The sequence below is a fragment of the Orycteropus afer genome, unplaced genomic scaffold (genome assembly GCF_000298275.1).
Source record: "Orycteropus afer afer isolate SDZICR_OR568_19922 unplaced genomic scaffold, OryAfe1.0 scaffold00087, whole genome shotgun sequence".
In the NCBI taxonomy this organism is placed as follows: Eukaryota; Metazoa; Chordata; class Mammalia; order Tubulidentata; family Orycteropodidae; genus Orycteropus; species Orycteropus afer.
The window spans coordinates 9,106,620-9,129,365 of record NW_006921674.1 but is presented as its reverse complement, the minus strand read 5'-3'; the positions used below and the strand labels follow the sequence as shown (position 1 = coordinate 9,129,365).

General features: G+C 36.1%; 1 protein-coding gene across 1 annotated transcript in view; it reads left to right on the top strand.

Annotated features, from left to right (window-relative positions):
• ASCC3 (activating signal cointegrator 1 complex subunit 3) overlaps positions 1 to 22,746 on the top strand; it is a 515,455-nt gene that overhangs the window by 9,325 nt on the left and 483,384 nt on the right. The window contains exon 2 of the mRNA XM_007942265.2: positions 2,136 to 2,286. Coding sequence (XP_007940456.1) covers positions 2,136 to 2,286 — 151 coding nt within the window. The remainder of the gene's footprint in view (positions 1 to 2,135; positions 2,287 to 22,746) is intronic.

The following is a 22,746-nucleotide window of genomic DNA, read 5'->3' as shown; positions in this document are numbered from 1 at the left end:
ATTCTGTTTTCCATTGCATCAGTTCTACTCCTTTGCCCTTCCAATGTGTTATCTATTTCTGACAATTTAGTATTAATCTTCCAGATTTCTATCTGTAGATTTAGAATCATTTCTAATTTTTCATTTATTTTGTCATTTTGTTCTTGTATTTTCTTCCAAAAGTCTTCTAGGTTTTTTTTTTTTTTTTTTTTTTTTTTCTTTGGTCTGTCTCTCAGTCCTTTGAAGATACCTAGAGATAATTCTTTTGAATTCCTTATCAGAGAGTTCCAGTGCTGCTTCTTCCTCAGGGATGTGTTCTGGGTCTGTATCCTGTTCCCTGGTTTCTACCACCTTATCTTGCTTCTTTGTGTGGACTGTGATGGTCTATTGTCTCTGAGGCATCATCGTGTTATATTTAGATCTCTGTTTACTGTTTGTGAAGAGCAGCCATGGGTGATTCAGGGTCTTCTTAGTGGTTTTTTATCGTTGGCCTGTTGGTGGAGAAGGAGGTAGTGGCTCTTGCTCAGTAAGTGAAATTGGAGCATTTGTGGGTATAGTTGTGTCTTATGGAGACTATTGCTGTCTCCCACTTAATTAGACAAATTTACAGTTGTATAACAATCAAAAAACTAAAAGCACGTGAACAGAAAACACACCATGTAATCACACAGGAACAATAACCAATAAAAGAAAAAAGGGAAAAAGAAAAAGAAAAAAAGAAGAAAATCTGCAGCATCTGGGGATAGCACTAAGAGAAAAAAGGTAGAGAAGGGGAATAATGAAGAAAAAAATGGGAAAAAATGCAAAAAGAAAAACAAGGAACAGGGTTAACAATGAGAAAAAAGGGAAAAAAACAATTTTTTTTCAACCAGGAACAGGGAAAAGAAAAAAAGCTGAAAACTATGACCTGGGAGGGGAAGAATAAAGAATAAAAGTAAAAGGGACAAAAGTATTAATAATAATAGTAGTTTTAAAACAGACAAATACTAGCAAACTAAATACCAGAAAAAAGAAAGCGAAAAAGAAAAAAAAAAAAAGAAAATACAAAAAGAGAAAAAAAGTCAGTGGAGGACAGGGCAGGTCACCCAGGCTCCGTCTGAGCACACAGACTGGGATGGAGTTCCTACAGGCCCAGATGGTGGGTGGGAGTGGGGGATGGTTGCACCTTTGTTCACCAAGCGGGTGTGTGGTATAAGAGTAACAAGAGGAATGTGGCACCTTTTCAGTCTTTCAGGTCTGGAGTGTCCTTGGGGTTGCTGGCAAGCAGAACCTGTTCTTAAGCCCCTGGAATCTGCGAAAGCACTGTCTTTTAAATATCCAAAATGGTCAAGCTGCTTGTAAACATTCAAAATGGCGGTGTCCTCCAGACAGGCAGAAGTCCACAGCTCAGCCTGCCTTTCTCTTCACCTTCTCCGTTTATTCCCCAGCCACCAGAGCAGTCGTCCATGCAGTCCTTGGCTAGCAGGGCTGATTTTTAGGTTAGTTCTTGGGTCCTAGCACCACTCAGCACTCTTCAAGCTGTCTTTGCTGTCAGGATCGCTGCCAGACCACAGCTCCTTCTGTCTCCTGTTTTGGTATTTTCATGCAAATTCTTCTGCTAGTTGGTGTTTAGTCCACTTCTATATCCTTCCCTTCAAGGCTCAGTGGTCCAGGATTATCTTCTGTATCTGTGTTAATTGGTTTCCCTTTTCTTTGTTCAAGAGGGTCTGTGTAGCCTTTCTGCCTAGTCTGACATCTTACTGGAACTCCCTGATTTTTTTTTTTAATAAACTTCATGCACAGCTCTAAAGTTGAGTATACTATGAACTATGTTACAAACAAATAGAAAACTGGAAAAAGGCATGTGGGATGTTACCACTTAACTGAATGTTGAACTTTTTGCTGTGTAAAAATTACTTTGTAATGAGTATACATTGTGTTTAAAGTTGTAAAAAAAAACCAAAAACTTTGATTAAACTAACTTTTATACAAATGATAATCTGTTAAATCACATTTAAGTAAAACTCTTTGGAGCCATACATTTGAACATAAATAGATACACTTTTGAATTCTTATGGGTAGTGCTAACTTGTATACTATAATGTAAAATAAATGTGTTACGTAATGGATTTTGGAAAAACTTTGACCAATTCTCTGTTTTATATAATTTTTTTCAGGTGAAGCGATCCAAACTTCATGAAAAAAATTTAGATTTGGGCCTAACATGGAAGAAGTTAGTAAAATATTTGAATGAAAATCTGGATAAGAATGAAGTACAAAGTGTAAATGAAGACTTAAAAGATATATTACAGGCTGCAAAACAAATAGGTATAGTTTTTGGTTTTGTTTTTTTAAAGTACTACTAAGGTTCAAAAACAGACCCTCTAAGTTATATAGTGAAAGGCTAAAAGTTTAGGTAATATGCATAATAAGGAAAAACAGTCTTATATATCAAGGAGCTTCTATAGAGCTGGAGAGGCAGAAGTAAACTATAATACAATCAGCATGAGAGGTTTATAGGAATTCTTGGGGTTTGAAAACTACTGTCATGATTGAAATAAAGATAGGTTAAAAAAAAGTCACTATGAGTGCGTCTGACTCCATGGCACATAACAACAGCAACTAACTAAACATTTAGTGTAGCTTGAAGGAACCTTGAAAACCAACCTGTAGTCCAGCCTCTTCTTATTATAAATGCCTACCTAGCACACAGTGAGAAGCTCTGGTGGCATAGTGCCTAAGGCATTTGACTTCTAACAAGAAGTCTGGAAGTTCAAAGCCATCAGCCACTCGTGGGAAGGAGGGTTGGGCAATCTACTTCTGTAGTGATACTGCCTCGGAAACCCAAGGAGGGGTCTCTATGAGTGGGGTCTGACTCGAGGACAGTAAATTAGCACACAATGAAGGGCAGCAGCTGAACTCAATTTTGACTTCTACGTTTCTCATACCACACTATCATTCTCATTGACTGATTTATATTTGAAGGAAATTGTAATTTAAGAATTTAATACTATGTACTTAGCTAAGGATACCTTCCCAAGGTTATAAAGAAAACAAATGATTTTTTGGTAAAACACTTGACTTTGTGCCTTGAAATTTATATTATTTCAGACACTGATAACTAAAAAGTGTATTTAAAACTACTGTATATCTAAATTGTCCAATTTCAGTAGGTTTGTGCTTAGAGAAAGTGTAAATTCATACTCTAGCTTAGTGTGATCTCGCCTCCACCTTTCCTTCTTACCTTGTATCACTCTCACCCTCACCGTCTTCAGAAACGGTAGCCTTCTGTCAGTTTTTTCAACCCACCGAATGGTTTCTTTTTGGTGGTCCTTTGTGTATGCTACTTCCTCTACTGGAAGTTCTTTGAACCTAGTCTTAGTGTGGTAAGTCCTTTATTGTCATTGTGAACTCAGCTCAAGGACTGCTTCCTCATTGAAACCTTCGCTGACCATTCAGACTCACGCTATCATGTAGTCACTCATTATCATGGCATTTTTTATTATCTGATACTTTGCTTGTTTGGTTATTGCCTGTTCTGCCACTAGAATGTACATTTCAGAAGAATGAGGATCTTATTTTTTTTTCAACACATCATTGCCAGTGCTTTAGAATGCTGCCTGGCACATTTTAGGATCTTGATAGAAATTCATGGAGTGCTAGTGGCACAGTGGCTAAAGTGCTAGGCCGCTAATTTAAAGCTTGGTTGTTTGAACCCACCAGCCACTCTGGAACAAAGATGTTGCTCTTTCTGTAAGGATTAGAAACCCTATGGGGCAGTTCTGCTCTATTCTGACAGAGGTGTTATGAGTCAGAATCAACTCGATGGTAGTGAGTTTGGGAATAAAGATGCACTGAGTAAATAAATGAAAAAGTTTGTTCATGATTACTTGGTAGAGAGAAAATTTAGTTCCCTATTTCATTATATTTATCTGTTGACTGTTTTTTCTTATACTAACTTGGGAAATTTCTGTTATATCCCATAAACTTGAAAACTTCTTATTTATGATCAAATATTTAAATTTTTCCTTCAAGTACTTTGACTTTTTTTGATGTATCTTATTTAACTATCTTGGTCTATAATCTAATATGATAATTGAATTTGATGTCCTCATTGTTTTCAGTTCTGAAAGTATAAAATGGCATGCATGTTTTTGTAATTAGATATCTTCTGAATTCAAAGACTTTAGGCAGAAATTGAGTTTGCTTAAGCAAAAGGGAAATAAAGCACACTTTAGAAGATTTGTGATAGCATTTGGCATAGACTCACACTATACATTTTAAGAATACAAAGGCAAATAAGGTTCATTGGAAAAGAGCGAAAATGCAGAGGCTGTTGTCCACCTATGTTACCTTGACCTTTCTGGGCCTTAGGTCTGACTCTGATGGAAATAACTTTTCAAAAATTGTAGTCTGCCCTTCCTCTTTCTCAGTGCCATTATAAACATGCTCCAGATGACTTAGAAAACATAGTAATAAAACATAGATCTTATTCAGTACTATGACTAGATTATTTCCTGATATAAGTAACGTGGAGATTAAGAATTTTTAAAAGTTACTTACTTTTTAGACTACCTCCCCGGTTTCTCTGCCCCACAAATCAGGAACTATTGCTTTAAATACCATTCATTAAATGTAATCCTAAGCGTCTTACCTATTGGCAAATCATCTGATTCATACTTTAGGATTGATGTGTTTTCAGTGATAGCTTGTTTTTAGATGCAATACCTCAAAAGACTATTCTTAGTGACAGATAAAATCTTAGGGTTGATTTAGGCCAGTGATCTATTATGCCTACTTTTTAATGATGTGCTAAAGCTACTGTCAGGTATGAAACTAATTAGTAAAATATTAGTAAAATAAATAAGTAGTTAGATACTTTGCTAAATAAAAATTTTGTTGACACTGGAAATGTGGTTAAAACTAGCAGCTTTGAAAAGATTAGTCCATGGGAACCATTATCTTTGTGGTTTCTATTAGATCTATCTTTTTAGCACAAGTAATTTTGATGCAATTATATTAAAAAGGTAGTGTGAGAGGATTAAGAAATGAGTATGATAAAATAGCATAAGGTACTTGTTTAAGACTATATTAATTAACCAGAATTTTAGATGCTTTAAGCTGGAAGGAACATCAGAGAACATCTAGTCCATTTGCTTCATTTTATATATGAAGAAATAGGACCCATGGAAGTTATGTGTATCCAATGGTTGATTTATGGTGAAGGTAGGCTTAGAACCAAAGTCCTGAAGTAGAAACATGATAAAAATCCTAGGAACTTAACTTTCATTTTCTTGTATTCAAAAGTCATGTTATATTGAGTTTACTTTTCAACTCTTCTTAAATTTACTCCCTTTACATATTTACCATTACCTTAATTCAGGCTTTTACTGTCTAATTTATGAACTATTATATTAACCTACTGTTTCAGCCTTCTGTTCTTATCCAACTTCCACACTAACTAGACTGATCTTTGTTAAAGGCGAAGTTGATTGTTATTCCCAGTTTACTCCATATGATGGTGCATGAGAAAAGCCCTTTTAAGAATTGACACAATTTACCTTTTCATCTCATATCTCATCCTATCACATCCAACCTTCACCCCAACATAAATAATCTCTGGTGTTAATCCTGAACAGCACATACTGTTTTTTTCTCTTTATCTTTGATGTGCTAAAATAACTTTCTCAGTTGAGTTCACCTGGTGAAGTGCTTCTCATTTGGAAAGAAATAGATTAACTAGCCTTAATTCATATCATCATGAATCCTTTCTGATCTTTAGTAGACAGTGTTCCATTAAACTGGCATCTATTCCATACCTTCTTTAGAATACTTTTCTCATTGTTTGTTAATTGTTTAGCTCTCTCTTCGGAATGGACTGTGAATGCCTTGATGGTACAGGGATTTCAGCTTGTTTGTACTCTAGTGCCAGGTATAGTGCATGAGATGCAGTACATGTTTATAAATGAAGTGTTGAGAATGTAATTAACAGCTTTCAATGTTTCACTGCCTGTGATTATGGTGATGCCTTAAAAGTTTTAACTTTCCTCTTTTTTTGTTACTTTCAAGTATTTTTTCCCCTCAAATTTATATGTGATGTATTCTTATACCTTTCTAAAATTTGATTCTCCCCTCAAGATTATTTTAATGTAAAATTTAGGGAAAAATATAAAAAACACTTTAAAAGTAGTTTTCTTAGTCTTTAATCTTAATATATCCCAATATTCATCATAGGCATAGCCATCTCCTTTGTTATCTGTAGATTTTGACAGATAAGAATCATCATATCAATCTGTATTCTGTAGGCAGTGAAACTTTGTCAATATATTTTACATGCTCTAAGTAAAAACATTTTTTAAAATAAATATACTAAGTTTGAGAGTGGCAGTCAGTGCAGTACATCATGTTTTAGCCATGTATATTTATTACTTGGAATGTTAAATCATCATTTCAGGAGGTAGGTAAGATCCATACAGTGTGGGCCGAAATTGGATTGGGGGTGTAGATTGGTAGACTGATCAGTAGGAGGACTACAGGGTCTTAATCAGCTCTGTAACTGGGTATCTCTCCCAAGGCTAGAACAGAATCTTTGAAGTTATCCCTCAGTGCACTGATCTAGTGGTTTTATGCTAGTCTTGATACAAATGAATACTCAGCCAGAACTTGAACTAGTTTCTTTCAGTAGTTAAATTATTTTGTCACACATGAACTTGTTTGTTTTGCTGTCTCTAATTTATAACTCCTGATTTATTTAGGTTTTGACATTATTTTGCACCTTAACCTTCAATAGCTTTGTCTTTAGAAAGGTTTGCATCAAAGGTTGTATGACAAAAGTGTCTTACAAGGTGTGGTCTAGGAATTTTGGGCCTCTCTGACAGTTTTTGAGTTGTCAGGGAAAGATGATATTACTGTTGAAAAGTGAGCAATCTAATCCTCGGGTAGAGAGTAGTTTATAAAATAATGATTGGAAAAGGCAATATAAAAAGACATTAATAGAATCAGGTAATTATATCTTTGGAAATAAGGATAGGCATTTAGAATATAAAGACCTGTTGTTGGTGGCATGTGATAGGAGGTTATTGAGCATTATTTTTGAAAAATAGCTATTTTGAAAATTGTACATTCAAAAAGCAGTTCAAAGACTTCCACTTCCCATAAAATGGCAGACAAGGTAATTTGGAACAATCCTCTGCTGAGAGTAACTAGAAAATCACCAGTATAAACTTTGTTTGCAGGTATCAGAGAGCTACCAAAGCAGTTTGTTTCTGGAGACAGAAATAAACCCAGAAACATTATTCTGGCATTTGGGCTACTTTTCCCTAAAGATAACTATATACTCCAGAAGAGGAGGCTAGAGGACAGGAAGCTGGGCAGAACTCTTGGCAGATTGAAAGGACAAAAATGAACAAAAGAAGAAATAGAAAATCTGAATAGCATTTAGCTATTAAAGAAATTGCATCTATAATTAAAACCTTCACACCAAGAAATCTATATCCTTTGAGAGCTTTAGGGTCTGGGAAATAGAATGTCATTAAAAAAGTTACGAGGATACTATCGTAGATTAAAAGAGGTTAAAGACATAATACACTAATGTATGACCTTTGATTGAATCCTGAATCAGAAAAAAAAAAAAATTATAAAAGAATATTTAGACAGTATATGGGTAATCATTTTATTTTTCTTTGTAGCTTTTGAAAATAAGTAGATAAAAATGTATGATTCTTGGTAAAGCAATAAAAATTTTAAAATCACATGATTAGTTTGTAGGTGAAGACAAAGCATTTTATAAAAATCTGACATTCAGTATTGATAAAGTTTCTTAGAAAACCAGGAATAGAAGGCGACTTTTTTAAAATCTGATAAAAGTTATCTATAAAACACCTGGAGTAAACATTATACTTAATGGTACAATGTTGAAACTTTCTCTGTTGAAATTTGAAAGAATTATCTGCTGTTACCACTTCTTTTTCTCACTAATGAAAATCTTTGCTAGTGTAATAAGGCAATAAAAAGAGAAAAAATGTGAAGATTGCTGGGGAAAGTAACTGCCATTGTCCATATGATTTTGTAGAAAGTAAATTTAATAAGGTCAATTTGAAAATCAGTTTTACAAAATCCACATAGTAGCAAATTAAATATTATTTACAAAAGCATCAAAGAAAAAAAAAATCCAACTATGAGTACATTTAACAAAAGATGAGCTGAGCAAGACTTCCCCATGAGAAACTAAAATACTCTTGAGAGAAATGAAAGAAAACCTAAAAAAATGGTGGGCTAGATCAAGAATTAGAAGACTCACTATTGTAAAGAAATCATTTTCCCCAAAATATATCTATAGATTCAGTGTAATTGAGATCAGATTCTCAGCAGGTTTGTGTTTGAGTATGAGTTTGTGTATGTGGTAATTGACAGGCCATTTAAAAGTTATATGGAAATTCAAAGACAAAAGACCAACCAAATCAACCTTGAAAATTACCATGAGAGTGTTTACTCTACCAGATAGTAAGCCTTCTTATAAAAATCAGTAATTATGACAATGTAGTTTTGGTCCAAGGATAAACACATAGACCAGTGAGATCAAATAGAGTCCAGAGACTCACCCACTGACATTAGGGAACGTGATTCATTACAAAGGCCATGGAGTAGGGAGATAAAATGGCTTTTTTGGGCAACTGGATATACATAAGAAAAAATAAAAACTTACCTATACAAATAATTCTTAATGGCTTATAGAACTAAACATGACATCAAAAATAATAAATCTTGAAAAAGAAGAATATCTTTGTGATCTTGTTATGTGGAATAAAAATTACTAAATAGAAAACGAAAAGCATTTCTTAATTGGTAAATTGGACTACATTAAACTCAATAATTTTTATTCATTGAGAGTAAAAACGCAAGTAATAGAGTGAAGAAAATATAGCTGCAACATGTATTGCCAAAAAGAGAGCCTGTATCTAGATTGCACCAGAATTCCTACAAATCAGTGAGAAAAGGGCAAATCATACTGTATGAAAATCAGCAATAAGCACTTCACAGTGTGAATAAGCACTTCACAGAAGGTAATCTGAGTGGCCAATAAATGGTGCTCAACTTCATTGGTAATTAGAGAAATGAGATGCTACTACATGCCTATCAGAATGGTTAACATTAAAAAGACCGACACCAATTTTTGGTCAGGTTCATGGATATGAAGCAGTAGGCATTCTCATCCACAACTGGTAAAGTTAAAACAATACAGTCACTTTGAATAACTGGTTCTATCTACTGTAGTTGGACCAGTGAAATTTTCAATCTTGGTACATAAATAACCAATAAAAATGCCTGCACATATAGACCAAAAAGACATGTATGCTTATAGTAACGTATCTGTAATAGTTATAGGCTGGGAACAACCCTATTCACTGTCAGATAACGGCATAGGTAAATAAATTGTGGCATAAAGACTAGTATGTAACTATAATGAAGTGCAGCTACATGTAACAATGTGATTGAGTGCATCTTATGTAGTGTTGAATGAAAGAAGCCAGACACATTGAAAACACATAGTATAACTTCATTTATAGAAAACTGAAAACTAGGCATGACTACGGTGTTTGACATGAGGATAGTGGTTACTGTTGGGAACAGGAGTGGGTATGAGGGAAGTTTTTGGGGAGATGATAATGGTCTGTTTCTGAGAATGGTTACCCAGATTATAGAGGTATGTTCGTTTTGTGATAATTCTTTGAGCTGAATATAAACTGTATATATTGTTATATTCAATAAAGTAAAAGTGAGTCTAAAATTATACTTTTTCATGTTAAAATTTTTAATGAAATATTTTAGACTGATACAATTTTTCAAAAATGTAAAAATTAGTTGTGCGTTCACCATTCAGTTTAATACCTGTCTGTCTTTCATTTACATTTTCTTTTTTTAAGAAATAAAATCTTACCAATATGGTCAAGACTCCTGTGCATCCTGCTCAGTCCTGGTAACCAGAATCATAAATGTAATAAACTAGTATTTATTATCTTCATGCCTATTTCTGTATTTTTATTAGACTTTTACATATCCATGGACTATGTACAAAGAATGCATTCAACTCAAATAGAACATACTGCAGCAACAAAGAGACCAAGAGTGTTTGTTTTGCCTGATACAAACTCCCTAGATTCAGCGGCTTGGTAATGCTAGCATCCAACTCTAACCACTTGACTTTTTCTTCACATTTCCTTTTCTTCCTCGGATGGCTGCTTCAGTTCCAGTAACCATATCTCTGTACTTGAAGTTTTTCCTTTAATTTTTTGAGAGTAGATTGTGTTGCTAGATTTCTTGATAATTGAACTACCTGTGTTATCCTGGAATAAACTATTTGCATATAGCCTGTTTTAGGTATATTGATTCAATAAGCTAGTATTTTGTTTAGAATACTGCAACTATATTTTTTGTACAATTTTTACTGGGTTTTGGGTTTTAAGTTTTCATTAAGTTGGTTTCTAGTAGCCTGCATTAATTTAAATAATACTAGAATTATTTGGTCTTTAAAGGATAGACTAAGACTCAGTTATGCATCCATTGCCCTTAGTCCTTTTTGCAGTAACTTTTAATTGTTTTCCATCTGTGGTGGTTAAGTTTGTGTGTCAACTTGGCTAGGCCTGGGTGAGTGGCTAGGCAGCTGGATGTAGTATTCCCCATGAGACTGGTAATCAACTCCATGATGGAATCTACTGTGAGAAGCTGAGTAGCTGCCTTTGGGTATGTGATCTGCTTCCCATATATAAAAAACAGCTTTGAGAATGGTCTCTAGCTTATGGCATGCTTCTTGAACCCTGCATATGGCCGAGTCGTTGTTCAACAACCTGACATGCTCGGCTGATCCTGGGACTTTCAGTGGACTTGAATCAATGGCCTGCCGTGTTGTTTGGTAACATGGGGACTGCCATTTTACTTGTCAACCCTGGGCTTGTTAGCCTCAGCAGCCAGTAGCTGCCTGAGTGAAGAGATGTCTCTAGCTTCAGTCGGCCAGGAGCTAGAAGCAGAGCTGAAGCACAAGGTCAAGGGGCTTTCACACAGCCCCTAGAGCCTGGCCCTTTGAACTTGGACTTCTAGCCTCCCAGACTGTAAGAGAATAAATTCCTGTTTGTTCAAGCCATCCCATTTGTGGTATATTCCTGTCAGAGGTGGCACTAGGTAACCAGAACACCATCTTTATATGTCATGATTGATTGATTTAAGTCATACTGTATTTCTGCAGTTAATTTTTAAATTTGTGTTCCTCAAAAGTGATTAAATTTTTTTTGGTTTTCAAATTGTCATAGAGTTGGTACTAGTAGTCTCTTAAAACTGTTTAAATTTCTCCTTTTTCTTGTTTTTAACTTAGTCAGGATTTATCTATTTCTCTATCTTTGGGAAGAACTAGCTTTTATATTTATTTATTCTGCTTCGATGCTCTTTCATTTTTATTTTTTTCTATCTATGCTTCTTCCTCATTTTTTGTTTCTTTTGTCATACCATGCCTAGTCTATACAAGACATCAGTGGAGAAGGCATAATATATTCTACTTGTCCTCAAGAGACTTAGCTAGTTAGAGATTTCAAGTTATCAGTTAATGTTGTTGTTGTTGTTGTTGTTATGTGCCGTCGAGTCAGCCCTGACTCATAGCGACCCCTCCTTGGGTTTCCGAGGCAGTATCACTACGGAAGTAGGATTGCCCAACCTTCCTTCCGAGGAGTGGCTGTCAGTTAATGTATCAGGGTACAATTCAAGTTTATTATTTACTGCTGTTGTTGTTGTTATGTGCTGTCAAGTCGGACCCGACTCATAGTGACCCTTCCTTGGGTTTCCGAGGCAGTATCACTACGGAAGTAGATTTCCCCGTCTTCCTTCCGAGGAGTGGCTGGTGGGTTTGAAACACCAGCCTTCTGGTTCGCAGTCAGTGAGTAGCAAATTAGTATCACTAACCTAGTATTCTCATCTCTGAAATGTAAATACTGTTAGGTACTGTTGGGTTAACTCCAAATCAGTAACCCTGTGTACAACAGAATGAAATACTACCTGCTCCATAATATATCACACAGTGTTTTACTGCTATTCATAAGGTTTTCAGTGGCCAGTTTTTTCAGAAGAAGATGGCCCCATCCTTCTTTGCAGTCTGTTTTAGTCTAGAAGCTCTGCTGAAACCTGTCTACCATGAGTGGCCCTGCTGATACTTGAAATACCAGTGGCATAGCTTCCAGCCTCACAGCATCACTCAAGCCACCACAGTATGACAAACTGGCAGAGGAGTGCTGGCATTTATAATATAGTGATGGCAATTTTTATATAGTTGTGAGGTGAAGCAATACTGCAAAGTGCTTGTTTAGCCATCGGTAAGTGTATCATTTTTGTACATAAGTTAAATGTTATGGTCAGTGTATGTGTCCAGTGAGGTCTCGGCGTAAAGGGCAGAGAACTCTCTTTGGGTAAGGAAAACATTCATAGAGAAAGATGCCTTAGACAAAATTAGATTGTGTTTCAAATGTTTCAAAGATAGAAGTATAATGTGCATTTCACAAAATAAAAAAGAGCTAAATAACTTTATGAAAATTAGATGACTTTGTTTGCAGATGTATCAGATTACTTGGGGTTATAGCATAACAGAGGTATAAATTGAATTGATACTATATCATTTGCAGAGTTGAAAATAGAATCAAGGTTTCCTCACAGTTTGCTTTAGTTTATTCAGTAGATTACTCTTCATCTAAACATTAATTGTGATTCCTTAAGCATAGGAAAATTTACAGTACATTCTTTTGTAGAGACAGTTTTAAGTTTGCAGTTAATTTTCTTTATAGTATTACCAAGTATAGTATTACTAAGCATCTGCTATATGAATGCAGCACTGATGGAGTATGTACTTTAAATCATCATTTTTTTTCATGTTTTTCCTTGAACTTAAAAAAAAATCTAAAATGGCTGTTAAATCTCAGTGAGCTATGTTATTTGTTTAATGTATATTTATTTCCTTAGTGATGCTTAAAATAAGGGCTTTATTATGGAAAGCTTTTATATATAAATCTAATTGAGACTTTTATGTTAGCTGTTGGGTTTCTTGAAAGTCAAGTCGTAATTTGATGCAGAATTTTATAGTACTAGAAATGGTAATAGAGTGGCTGGCTGCTGACTTAAATGTTTACACTGTAAGATAAGTATTCACATATTGTAATGAATATACATAAAATTAAATGGCTGGCTTTAAAATACAGGGAAGTGTCTTGGACTATTTTAAATCTGTTTCTCTACCAAGTATGTTTTTCTTTTTGCTTCTTTTAATTATTTGCTCAGCCTGAATGCAATAATTTCTGTATAGGAATAATCTTAACATTTAAGCAGCTCCTTCAAATTATGATATTGAACATTTTTTTTTAACACTTTGCTTAATGCAAGGTACTGCTGGAGGTGCTTTAATGAACAATAAAAGATAATACACTCTCAAATAAATGAAGCTCATTATATTAAACTATATCACTTAGGGAGTGTTAAATTTATACCACAAATTGCTTAAAAAGTCACATGGTAAATATTTATTATTTAATAACTTTGTGTGATAATTTGGTATCATGTACAAGATGGTGATCATTTGAAAGATAATATAATGCAACAACAACAACAAAAAGAACCTGGCTCTTGTAGCCTCAAGTATGCCATTTAACCTCTCTGTATATGAATTTCTCTGGAAAATGAGAAAATTATTTAGATTCTTATGACAATTTTAGATACCTTACTTAAAGGTAGGTGTTAAAAAAATACACTAACAGATGCTGGAGGAGAATACCGAAAGGGGGAAAAAAGTAGTATAGTACATGTTTAAGTTGAATCATTTTTATACTTTGTTACATGTGATACTGTCATAAGAAAATTGTTGGTACAAGTATTTTACATGAAGTAGAACCTGTGAAAACCAGAACCTGGATAAGGCAGAAACTTGTCAGGGAAGCATAACTCAAATATGTTCCACTGATCTTTTCACTGTTTCTCTGATTTTGCTTTTCCTTCATGGTTATTCAGTTTTCAATTAAAATTTCCAATTCATTCTTTCTCAGTAATTTCCTCAAATAGTAAGGTAGGCTATTAAAAAATTCATCATTTACAACTATTGTTAGTATTTTATAGTCAAAGGAAAAAATAGAAATAAGTTTGTTCAGGGTGATTTAAATTATGGCCATCTTTTATAACTGATTAGAAATGTATTTTATAATAAATCTTACAGTAATATTTATATGTCTTTCATTGATAAAGTTCTACATATGGTTTAGTTTTTAGAAGTTTGGAGATGACTGGTATAATGAAAGCACTAGTCAGCTAGCCAAATGGGGTTCTAATCCTTGCTCTGCCATTTAACAGTATGGTTTTTGGCAAGCATTTTTTCACTTTTGACTTTTTCTTAGCATTTAGAGAAGTGCTTTACAGTTTACTGTACATGTCGAATCTTTTTTGCTCCGTGTCTGTGAAGTAGGCATAATTAAGAAATATCTAGTGACCTTCTAAGTTATTTAAATAGGTGGTACTTGATGTGCCAGCTGTGTACAGCTGTATTTTTGGCTTTCAATAAAATCTGGTTCAATATTTCATGGATAAAATATTAGATACCCAGCTAAGTATCTGGGCTAGCATCCTTAAAAATTTGGTATTGTAAAGTTTAATTCAAACTTAAATTGATTATTTAGCATACATTTTATTCTTTAGTAAGACATTATCTTGAGGACAAAATTAAACTTTTAAAATTCCTATTCCTTTCACAAAAGGAATTAGTTATGTGAAGGTGATAGAAAAAGCTTGAAGAACTGAGTGTAAAACGTTAACTAACCAGAGTATTTCAGCTTAATAAGTCATCATTTAAAAGATCAGTCTGTACTAAATTTTATGTAAAATACAAAGGAAAAATGTATAAAGGTTATCTGTGAGCAGGATTCTCACAGTTCAATTATGGATGTAATTCAGAAAACGAGCAGAACTACACTTTGGAAATGCCTGCTTTAGAGGTGCACTGCATTCTTGTTCCGAGGCCTGCACGGTTTCTTGCAATGTGGGCAGTTTTTTGTGAGGTGGTTTGGCCCCTGATGGAGAAGCACTCTTGGGTTTCCCTTCTGATTCTATCTTTGTAGAGGGGAGCTAGAGCCTGTCAGAGCTTTTGACAAGTTAGGCAACTGCTTGCATGCATTTATTCTCCGGATATTCTTTGTAGTTTTACAAATACTTAAATGCATTCAGTCACCAAATGGGCATACACTTTGATTTTTGGCGTCCTGGGTGGGCTGTATAAGTAAATTAGAGTGCCTCCTGCCGGGGGCGAAACTTCTCTTGGGAGCTGCCATATCAGCCGCGTGCTGCTTACTGGCAATCCCCTATAGCGACCTACGTCATCACCTGCAGACCACTGGAACGCCGGCGACAGAGACATGCGCTTAGCGTGTGTGATTGGGGGAGGAGTAGCAGGGATGAGATGCATCGTCTCGTGTTTTAAATCTCAGAAAAAGTTACTTGTTTTCTGAATGCAGTAGTCAGTTCTCTTTCCTTCTTGGATAACCAACCGTGAGGACCAGTCCTGTTTGCTAGTGCTTCTTCAAAACCTGGATCCTAAAGAGTAGCATTGTGGATACAGATTAGTGTTTGAGAAACTCGCTTTATGTGGAGAACACGTGTACGTTCTTAAGGGCCCAACTTGAATGGTTTCTTAGGCTGTGTAGAAGGAGAGTTAGGAATTACGTTAAGGATTTTCTGTAAAATTAGCCTTTGACAACCCTATGGAACAGAGTTCTAGTCTGATACACATGGGCTTGCCATAATTTTTTTTTTTTTAAACATTTGTGGAGAAGCACCGCTACCCAACTAATTTTAACGTCCTTTATACTATTTTTGAAATTTTGTAGAAGTCTATACTAAAAAATTTTGAAACTCTAAAAGTTTTTATCTTTGTAGATCTGTGTCTACAATTGTTTTACCTAAAAAGCAGACTCATAATTAATTTTTTCATTTAATGTGATGTAGATGTTATTTTATGGCAAGATAATATGGATCCAGTGCATTATATTTAATGATTACATAATTATAATTATAATTAGCATAATTATAATTTAGCCAGTAATGTACTAATATATTTCATTCTACTTTCAGTAATATAATTAAAAGTATCCTCCCATTATTGCTTTATTTCATAAGATGATACATATTTTTATAAGTAAATCAGAATTAGAGATCAATATGCTTTCCAGGAATTTATGGGGAATCAGTATGGTGTGAAATAGGAGCCCTGGTTATGCAATGGTTAAAGAACTTAGCTGCTAATCGAAAGGTCCAGGCTTTGAGCCCACCAGTCTCTCTACTGGAGAAAGATGTGGCAATCTACCTCTCTAAAGATTTATAGGCTTGGAAACCCATTAGAGCAATTCTATTCTGTCCTGTAGGATTGCTGTGAGTCAGAATCCACTTGATAGTAGTGTGTGGGAATATAGTGTAGTGGAAAGAAGTTTGCTTAGGAGTGAGAAGACTGACTTGAATCTTGGTTAATCATTTAATAGCTGTTTGAATTCTCCCAAGTTATGTAAAGTCTCCATTTTATCATATAGAGTGGAGGTAACAGTTTTATTAGGACCAACTGAAATAATTTAATGTGAAAGTTCCTATTAAATTTTTAAAAAACAAAACAAAATTCCCAAGATGCAGGATGATACTAATACTGTTTTTACAAAAGAATACATATTAGATATAAATGAGTTTGTAAATGTGAACCCCATTTTTGCTGAGAATTTTATCAGTGGTTCCAACCCTCTTGAGTTAGTATAAAATTGTCACAATGGTCTCCAAGTTACCTAAACTTAAGTTCCCTGAGCATTATGTTTAGGCTAAATAAGGAAAATATACACAAATACTATTCAATTAATTAAATTAAAAGCATTACTTAATTTATAGAAGCCTTTGGTTGTGCATTTTCCCAAATACTAAAGGAGTAATTATATATCAGATAAAACCAAAAACCAACTGCCATTGAGTCAATTCTGACTCACAGCAACCCCTATTGGATCCATTAAATTTTTAAATTAAATCTTTACAGAAATCTTTATAGAAGTAGGTTACCCCTTTTTCCTTCTGCAGAGCAGCTGCTGGGTTTAAACCATGACCTTCTGTTTAGCAGTCAGATGCTGTGGTGGTTATGTTTGTGTGTCAACTTGGCTGGGCCTGGTTGAGTGGCTGGGCAGCTGGTGGTAGTTATTGCCCATGATGCGACTGGCAATCACCTCCATGGTGGGATCTACCACAAGCAGCTGAGTAGCTGCCTTTGGGATATTGTCTGCTTCTTATATATAAGGAAAAGTTTTGGGAATGGTCTCTAGCCTTTGGCACACTTGGACCCTGCATGTAGCCGTGTCGTTGCTCAGCAGCCTACTATGCTTTGCCGACTTTGGGACTTTCAGTGGACTTAAGTTAATGGCCTCCCATGTGGATTGGTAACATTGGGACTGTGCCTTTTTACTTGTCAACCTTGGGGCTTCTCAGCCTCAGCAGCCAACAGCTGTTTGAGTGAAGAAAAGCCTCTAGCTGCAGTGGGCCAGGAGCAGGAAGCAGTGCTGGACCCCAAGGTTGAGGGGCTTTCACCCAGCCCCTAGAGCCTGGCACTTTGGACTTGGACTTAAAGCCTCCAAATTGTAAGAATAAACTCCTGTTTGTTAAGGCCATCCCATTTGTGGTGTATTCTGTCAGAGTGGCACTAGGTAACCAGAACAGATGCCTTAGGCGGTACACCACTAAAGCTCATTATATATCAGATCAAAAAAAACAAACTGCCATTGAGTCAAATCTGATTCACAGTGATCCCTGTTGGGTTTCTGAGGCTGTAAGTATGGAAGTAGATCTCCCCATCTGCCTTCCATGGAGCAGCTGCTGGGCTGCTAACCTGGTTAGCAGCCAAATGCCTTCTCCACTAAGCCACCAGAGCCCCTTGTATCAGGTAGTGTTCTGTTAATTCTTTATAGAGTAAAACCTGTGGATGTTGGAAACTGTGTAAGGCGGAAATCTGTCAGAGAAGGAAAACTAAAATATTTTCATTCATAGAAAGTGATAGAAAAGTGGTAATATTTTTTAAAAAAACTCACTCTGTCAAGTCGATTATGACTCATAGCGACCCCTCCTTGGATTTCTGAGGTGTTATCGCTCCGGAAGTAGTTTGCCCAATTTTCCTTCCGAGGAATGGCTGGTGGGTTTGAACCGCCATCTTAACAGTCAAATGCTTCAGGCACTGTGCCACCAGAGCTCCCTGATAAAGATGGATAACTTTTGAGATCCAGAAAAACAAGGCAGTGTTGTTGGGTTTTAGCTCTCACAGCTTTCACTGTAGTAAAAAAAAAGTAGACTTCATACTTGAAGAAATTGGGAATAGTAAGTATACACTGTAAAATGCTTATCACTTATACCAACTGTTAGCCTTCTGTTGTTGTTGTTGTTGTTATGTGCCGTCGAGTCAGACCCGACTCATCTAGACAAATGTATAAACATCATATTTAATAAAAAGTTATCCAGGCAATGCACTGTAGTGGATAAAACATGAGTATAATTGCAGTGAGGATGGAGTTAGTTTAAAACATTTCTGCTCACTCACCTATATTGGGGTTAGGTATGGTGAGGGAACCAAGCAGTGGATGTCACATTACACTTACCTTGGAAAATAAATTGAGTTGGATCCTGAAACATGGGTAGGATTTGAATAATTGGGAGTGTTAGGGAAGCATAAACAAAGACATGAAATATGAGATGGGCATAGAATAGGTCAGGACCATTTTTTCTTTTCTTGGCTGGAGGATGAAATGTATAGTAACCAGTAAAGAATAGGGTTAACTCCTGGAGTACCTTGAAAACAAAATGTGGGAGGTTCAATTTCATTCCTGGGTTACAGTAAACTGTTCAAGAATTCCGTGGTGAATGATGTGCTGGGAGCTGTGCTTTCAAGAAGATCCAGTTGTTCATCGCGGCCCTATGCACAATAGATCAAAACGCTGCCAGCTCCTGCACCAGCCTCCCAGTCTTTTGCTATGTTTGAGGCCGTTGTCGCAGTCACTGTGGCAGTCCTTCCTGAGGGTCTTACAAGTTTTGCTGACTTTCTGCTTTACTAAATATGCTGTCCTTCTCCAGGGACTTTCCCTTTTGACAACATGTTTAAAGTACATGTGATGCAGTTTGTACATTCTTGGTTCCAGGGGGCATTCTTGGTGTAATTCTTCCAAAACAGATTTGTTTGTTCTGGCAGTCTGTGGTATGTTCAATATGCTATGCCAAAACTATAAATCAAATGAATCAGTTCTTCTTTAGTCTTCCTTATTCATTGCCCAGCTTTTGCATGCATATGAAGTGATTGAAAATACTATGGCTTAAGTAAGGCACACTTTAGTGCTCAAAATTATATCTTTGCATTTTAACACTTTAAAGAGGTCTTTTCCAGCACATTTGCCCAATACAATATGTCATTTGATTGCTTGACTGCTGCTTCTGTGAGTGTTGATTGTAAATTCAAGGAAAATGAGAACCTTGAACTTCAATATTTTCTGTGTTTATCATGATGTTGCTTACTGGTCCAGTTGTGAGGATTTTTATTTTCTTTATTGAAGGTTGTAGTCTTTGATCTTCATCTTCATCATCTAAGTGCTCAAGTCCTCTTTAATTTCAGCAAGTAACGTTTGTCAGTGTGTCAATTACATATTACAAGTTGTAATGTCTTCTTCCAATCTTAGCACCACATTTTTCTTTATATAGCCCAGCTTCTCAGATGATTTTCTCAGCAATCCTGACACACAGCTTTCCTGATTTTAAACTACATGCTTTTTAAACCTCTTACTCTGTTCAAAAGACTGCCTTTTGGTTTGTGTACAAATTCCACTTGAGCACAATTAAGTATTCTGGAATTCCCATTCTTTACAGTGTTATCTGTAAGTTGTTCAAAGCTATATGGTCAAATTCCTTTGCATTGCCATTAAAAACACAGGAAAACGATCTTTCTTTCTTTTTATTTTTTTTCATTTTAAGAGCTTGTTTCACATTCAACATAACGAGTACATTTAGTTTTACTCCCCATTCGCCATGTCCGACCCTGACCCAGTCTCCTCCCCTCCCTACCCTGCAACCTTCCCCCTGTGCCCCTCAAAATTATGCACTCCTTTTTGCTCTGCATTTCCTCAGTTTGAATGTTGGTCCTCTGGTATCCCATGGTCTACTGCTCTAAGGGATGTGTTACCATAGAGTATGTGGGTGTGGCATCCTGGGTTGAGTGGTCTGCGTGTACATCTTGTTAACTGTTGGGCTGGGAGCCTGCCCCTGGGGGTGAGTTTATAACACAGGAAAACATCTTTCTGCTATTCTCTGTTTTCAAGCAAGATCCAAGATCCATCAGTTTGTATTGTGGTGGCTAAATGTTGCTGTGATGTTGAAGCCATGCTACTGGTATTTAAAATTTTAACAGAGTCACCCATGGTGGAGAGGTTTAACTAGAGCTTCCAAACTTAAGACAGGCTAGGAAGAAGGACCTGGCAATCTACTTCTAAAAATACAGGCCAGTAAAACCTTAAGAATAACAGTATAATGCTTTGCCCGTGGTGGTGGTGTTGTGTGCTGTCGAGTAGGACCCGACTCATAGTGCCCCCTCCCTGACTTTCTGAGGTAGTATCACTACGGAAGTAGATTGCCCAAACCGTCCTTCCAAGGAGTGGCTGGTGGGTTTGAACCACCAGCCTTCTGGTTAGCAGTCAAGTGCTGTAGGCACATTTTGCCCATAGAATCCTTCAGTATTGCAGCCCATGGTGTATAGTTTTTCTTCAGCTGTTTCAGCTTGAGAAGTGCTGAGCTTGTTCTTCCTTTTTGTTTTTCTATTTCCAGGTCTTTGCACATTTCATTATACTTTACTTTTTCTTCTTGAGCCACTCTTTGAAATCTTTTTGTTCAGTTCTTTTTCTTCATCATTTCTTCTGTTCACTTTAGCTATTGTACATTCAAGAACAAGTTTTAGAGTCTCTTCTGATATCCATTCTGAATTTTTCTTTCTTTTGTATCTTTTTTTTTAAAGAAAAAACTGTTATTTGGGTGAAATTTTACAGAGCAAATTGGTTTCTCATTCAGCAATTTATACACATTTTATATAGTGACATTCATTGTAATCTCAGCAGTGTAACAATACTCTTCACACCTGTTCCCTGTGTTATCCTTTCCCTTCTTCCTCCTTACTTGTCCCTTCCTGCCTTCTTAGCTTTGTTGTTGTTGTTATGTGCCATCGAGTCGGACCCGACTCATAACGATCCCTCCTTGGGTTTCCGAGACAGTATCACTACGGAAGTAGATTGCCCAACCTTCCTTCTGAGGAGCGGCTGGTGGGTTTGAAACGTCAGCCTTCTGGTTAGCAGTCAAATGCCTTAAGCACTATAGCTTACTAGTATTATTGTTCACCTTACAAAACCAAAAACCAAACCCACTGCCATGGTGTTGGATCTGACTCATAGCAACCCCTCCTTGGATTTCCGAGGCAGTATCACTGCGGAAATAGATTGCCCAACCTTCCTTCCAGGGAATGGCCTGTGTATAATATGGCTATTCATAAAGTTTTCACTGGCCAATTCTTTGAGAAGTGGAAGAGCCCTTCCTTCTTCTGAGTCTCTCTTAGTCTGGAAGCTCTGCTGAAGCTTGTCCACTATGGGTGACTCTGCTGCTATTTGAAGTACCTGTGGCATAGCCTCCAGCCTCATCATGTGATTTCAAACCTTATTTCACATGCAAGCCACCACAGTATGACAAACTGACAGACGAGTGGTGAAGAGACTCTGAAACTTGCTCTTGAACAGAAAGTAGCTAATGCAAATGGAAGAAATGACAAGGTAATAGAGCTGGGCAGAAGATTTCAGAGAGCAGCTTGAGATGACAAAGTCAGTTATAATGAAATGTGCAAAGACCTGGAGTTAGAAAACTGAAAGGAAGAACATACTTGGCATTTCTCAAGCTAAAAGAACTGAAGAAAAAATTCAAGGCTTGAGTTGCAACATTGAAAATTTCTATGGGCAATATATTGAATGATGCAAGAGAAACATCAAAAGAAGATGGAAGAAATACACAGAGTCACTGTACAAAAAAAGAATTGGTTGATATTAATCCATTTCAGAAGGTGGCATATGATCAAGAACCAATGGTATTGAAGGAAGAAGTCGAGGCTGCAATGAAGAAATTGGCGGAAAACAGGGCTCCAGGAATTGGTGGAATACCAATTGAAATGTTTCAACAAAAGGATGCCATGTTGGAAGCACTTATTTGTCTATGCCAAGAAGTTTGGAAGACAACTACCTGGCCAACTGACCAGAAGAGATCCATATTTGTACCCATTCCAAAGAAAAGTGATCCCACAGAATATGGAAATTATTGAAGAATATCATTAATAGCATATGCAAGTAAAATCTTATTGAAGAAAATTCAAAAACAGTTGTAGCATTATATTGACAGGAAACTTCCAAGCTGGATTCAGAAAGGGATATGCAAACTGGATTCAGAAAGGGACATGGCACAAGGGATATTATTATTAACGTCAGATGGATCTGGGCTGAAAGCAGAGAATATAGATAGATATTTATCTTTAAAGAATAAAGATATTTACTTGTGTCTTATTGACTATGCAAAAGCATTCAACTGTGTGGATCATAATAAGTTATAGATAAAATTGAGAAGAATGGGAATTCCAGGACACTTAATTGTGCTCATGAGGAACCTGTAGATAGACCAAGAGACTGTCATTCGAACAGAACAAGG